Below are 4,888 nucleotides of genomic sequence, written 5' to 3' on the forward strand. Positions count from 1 at the left end.
ATTTTTTTTATGATTGTCTACTGTTGTACTGATAAATATCTCCTGGAGGGTAAACTATATCTTGGCTGCAAATATCAAGCTGCAAAATCCTTTGTTTTCTAAAACTGATACCAGTTGGTCATTAATTACGATGAAGTTTAGCAACTTCTCTGTAAACATTTGAGCTCCGGGGCTTCGGCTATGTGTTTTTCTTGTTCAGTCCGGAGAAGGCAGTCTGATTTCGGTCAGCCGCGCTCAGTCTGTTCCTCCTCAGACAAGGACAGACTGAGCGGGTCAGACTGAGCGTGGATGACCGAAATCAGACTGCCTTCTCCGGACTGAACAAAAATAACAGACCGCTGAAGCCCCGGAGCTCAAATGTCCTTCGTAAAACTAACTTTACCGCGGTTTAATATGGCGCTATGGCTCTGTAGACATTGCACATTGCTGTCTTGTATTGTGGTGTTTCTAGTGTAAAATACTTCCACACAGCGGACATGTTTCGATGAAAAGTTGGTTAGCTGTTAGCCACAGTGCTGCTAACTCAGCCCTCACGTTGTAGCTGGCTGCAAACTATGAAATGGATTTCCTGAATGTGAAGCGGGTCTTATTACTCTGGGTTCATGAGACACGCCGCCGTTCAGGAAATCCATTCCATAGTTTGAAGCCAACGTGCATCATGGATCGGAAATATTGGCAGGTTGGATCGGAAAATCCGATACGTAAATTATGCTGGTATCGGAGCCCGATACGGATACTGGATCAGATCGGCCCCATCCCTAATTAGCTGTCTTACCCTGTGTCGAACCAAAACTCACAACAAAGTGTCGACCTTTCTCTACATTCTTGATCTTTATGACCATTATTTGCACAAATGTTTGGTAAAGTCCTTGTATTTATTTCTTGTGGATGAAGATTGAAGCCAAACTGGAGCTTACTTCATTATACAAAGTTCAGTCAGGTCTGGATGAAGGATGAAATGTCTCAACAAAAAACAGAAACCATCCAGATGACCCGACTGAACTTTGTTGGATTTTCTTCCTGGATTATTGAGCATTAACTTTGATACTTCATTATATGTGACATATGACCGTGTCATCTGCATACAATTAGGCCTGTCGCAATAAACAATAAATCAATTAATCACATGATAAATTAAAATTATCGACCTCATTTTCATTTATCAGCTTTATCGTTTCTTCGTGTCTCTTTCTACTGAAGACGCTGGATGACAAAAGACTCAACTCCGTTGCTCTTCACTGACCCCTCCTTTTCTCTTCTCTTTAAAATCTGTTTTAATGATCCGAAATCACGTTTTTGGATCATTAACAGCAGCTAATCTGAGAAGCTAAGCTACGAGCTAAGCTAACAGGCCGACCTTGGGGAAACAACCTCCGTCCTGCCGAAGCTCCAAAATCCACAGTTGAAACCTGTGCCTTTGTCTAAAAAGTTGTTTTTCCTCTGCAAAAAGAAGTTGAGAACTTGTTTACTGATTTTTTTTTATTAAAAGCTTTGTGTGAAAAATGCTATACTAAAGAGCTCAAACCACACCGAGCGTCTGCCATTCTGAGAACCGAAAAACAGGAAGGAGAGACAGCCCATGTCACGTCAAGGGGCCTCCCTCCCATTTTTCCTAAAGACATGCTGCTCACTCCCTCACTATCCATCCTTTGGTTCAAACAGTCTTATACTGCCATCCGGTGGTCAAAAAAGGTACTGCACATAAAATTTACCAACATTTCTTCTTAAATTTGACAATAATTACTAATTATTGTCAAATTTCAAACAATATTATCGTTTATCACAATAATTTCTGAGACAATTAATCGCCCAGCAAAATTATCGTGACATGCCTACATACAATAAAACGTCAACATCATCGTAGAATATTATTTTGATACAACCTGACTGATAATACTCCTGTTGGCTCAGGCACCCAGTGAAGACAACGTACCATCAGTCCAAACTCGGATATGATTTGATGGATAAACTTTGAGCCATTCTACTGTTAGTTCTGAAAACTTTTGTAAACAGAACAGAATAACTGACCGAGTCTAAAGCTGCACTCAGCTACTCCTTCTTTGTCTAAACTAGCTTTATGTTCCTAAAATTAGCATGTGCACAAACAAGAAAGGCGACAGCAAATAAGAGAAGCATGTTTATCTGCACTCAGATTTCTTTAAATGTGCCTTTTGATATTTAAAAATGAGAACTCTGGTTTGATTAAAGCTGTAGGTCACCTTCAAGTTTGACCTGTAGATAATTGTGGGTTATTTCATTTTGTCACCGCCAGGTTTCGTGTGAAACAGCCTCCAGCTGCCACCGGCCTCCGAGTCCTCTACAATCCGGGGCCCGTGAGTTTCCATCCAAAACATTCAGTATCCAAATATTAGGCTGTTCCACATCGAAAGGGTTTGATTTTACTTTATAGAAGAAAACGCGTCACAAGTTGCGTTATGTCTCACTTTTTGGTGAGTAAAACCGTGGTCATGTGCTGCGTAGGTGGCTGCAGGTTTGCACGTGGAGCTGAAGGTTCAGCTGTTCGCCACGTGTGCAGCTCAGCTGGGCGGAGCCAAACAGAACAGGTTCATCTTTCAGAACATCGTCAACATCCACACTGAAACAGACATTCTCCACCTTCCTGTCACTGCTGATATCCTTTAAGTACTGAAAACGAACGCGTGAGCCAAGAACTAAAACTGTTTAAATGACGTGCGTTAGCAAAATGAGTTTCATTAGGAATTTTTCAATACTAAGTTATAATTTTCAAATCCTATCGCAAAAGTTTAAAGATGATACTTAAATAGTTTGATACTCATCACCTGGAAACAAGCTAGTTGTGTGAATGTTTATGAAGTGTTCACTCTATTGTGATCCGTTTTTCTTCTGTACGTTTTTCAGCATCTTTCTTGTTCCACAATTTTTGTGCTATTTCAACAAATCATTAATCAAAAACTTTCAGCTGTTTCAGGACAATCCTGCTATGACTTTTGGTATTGGTGCAACTTTAGCTTTTTGAACTATTTAGCCTTTTCTGTTATTTTTTTCCTCATAGAAAATGAATCGAGCTCATTTTACATCTACAACCTTTTACTGCTCCTTTCACATTTTGTTCTAGTTCAGCTTTGTACAAACTTAAACTTTTTTCCAGCTACTTTCGGCTGTTTTTTCAGTTTTTCATTCTCCTTTCAGCTTATTTATACAGGTTTCGGCTTTTTCTGCTATTTCAGCTACTATTTAGCTGCTTTTATGCTAACTTGCTTTTTTTTGGCTAATTCAAAATTTTTTGCATTAATTTCAACATTTTTCAGCCCAGTTCAGCAAAAATTTGTTCTTTCCACTTCATCTGGTAATTTAACTCTCTCTCTGCATTTTTTTTTAGCTACTTTCAGCTGCTTTTTACTTATTTCAGCTTTTTTCCACTAATTTCTGCTTCTTTCAGCAAACAAGTTCTTTCTGCTTTCTTTGGCTAATTTAAGCTTGTTCTACCTTTTCAGCTTCTTTTTTTTTTTAATCATTTTTTAGCTAATTTAAGCTTTTTTCAGACAAATTCCAAATTTTTCATGGTAATTTCTGCTATTTTCAGCCTAATTAACTTCTTTTTGCTAGTTTCAGCTTGTTATGCTATTTCAGCTACTATTTAGCTGATTTTGTGCAAAATTTAGGTTTTTTAGCTATTCCAACATTTTTTATCTAATTTCAGATCCCACTTTTTTCTGGTATTTTATGCTTCCTTCAGCCTTTTTGGCTACTTTTTGCTAAATTCAACTTTTTTTTTTAGCTAATTTACTAACTTTTTGTTCTCATTTCTGCTTATTTAAACCTAATTCAGCAAAAATGTTTTCATTATGCTTTCTTCTGCCAACTTAGGCTTGTTCTTCCATTTCAGCATGTTTTTTTAATCTAATTTCAGCTGATCTTCAGCAAGTTCTTCAACAATAAGCATTCACGCTGCATTTTCACAGTAAATGTAATTTTTCTATTTTCGTTTACGGGAGTTGTTTAAAAACTGGATTTTTATTAGTCTAAAGTGAAATCATCAGGAATTCCAGTCCTACTTTTAAAAAAGGGAATCCGCAAACTTCACTTTGATGCCAAACATTATACGAAGGGATTTCCAGGCACTAAGGCAGTCCTCAGAGAAAAATGGTCAGTTTCAAAGACGATTAACAGGATTTGACTTTGACAGAACTGTTTAAAAGTTGTTGTTTTTTAATTTAAGTTAAATTATGACGATTAGGTAAATGCTTTTTTTAACTGGGCTTACCAGATGGTGCTTTATGGATTTGTTCTTACGCAAATCTCAATTCCGCTAAAATATTTTCACGTTTTTCCACTGCAGCCCGTGCTCATTCATTGGCAACACGGGTCATACGTGTTCACATGTAATGAAACTCTCATTAGACATGTCCAACTTAAAGAGTTGAAAGGAAAAGTGGCTTTGTCACAGATTTCAGAGTGTGGGGAGGAAACAAACAGTGGCACTTGTCCTTACATGGTTCTACTAATCCTTTCCGAGAGATTTTATGAAGAGGAGTACAGCAGCGTGCACAAAAAGAGGAGCTCCAACGCTGTACGGGCGCACAGTTGGTCAGAAAATCACTCCGATGAGCCGGCACCCTTCTGACCACCAGTCCTCCAGTAGAACAGGTCAGTGTCGTGCAATCAAAAGATCTAACCTGCTCAAAATCCAGACAAGAGTGTGTAAAGTATTTTGTTAATTCCAGGAACAATATGGACCATTTCTACAGTCCAATCTTCAAATTTCACCTCTGTCTCCAGATTCAACTCTGGACTTTACTATTATTTTGGAAATAAATAATAAAAAAATGTGACAAGTGGGTATTCTGCTTAAGATTTTGTATTTCTTGTTCTTTTATGCCTGTAAACTACAGGTGGATTGTTAAAT

At 38.0% G+C, this 4,888-nt stretch overlaps 1 protein-coding gene across 1 annotated transcript in view; it reads left to right on the forward strand.

Annotated features, from left to right (window-relative positions):
* The window catches only part of spag17 (sperm associated antigen 17), a 50,527-nt gene extending 45,921 nt beyond the window's left edge, over positions 1-4,606 (forward strand). Inside the window, exons 47-49 of the mRNA XM_037675875.1 lie at positions 2,273-2,333; positions 2,482-2,632; positions 4,485-4,606. Of these exons, the coding sequence (XP_037531803.1) occupies positions 2,273-2,333; positions 2,482-2,632; positions 4,485-4,606 (334 nt within the window). The remainder of the gene's footprint in view (positions 1-2,272; positions 2,334-2,481; positions 2,633-4,484) is intronic.
* Positions 4,607-4,888: the final 282 nt, after the last annotated feature.

This window comes from Nematolebias whitei, chromosome 1 (assembly GCF_014905685.2).
Source record: "Nematolebias whitei isolate Nwh7 chromosome 1, NemWhi1, whole genome shotgun sequence".
Lineage (NCBI taxonomy): Eukaryota > Metazoa > Chordata > Actinopteri > Cyprinodontiformes > Rivulidae > Nematolebias > Nematolebias whitei.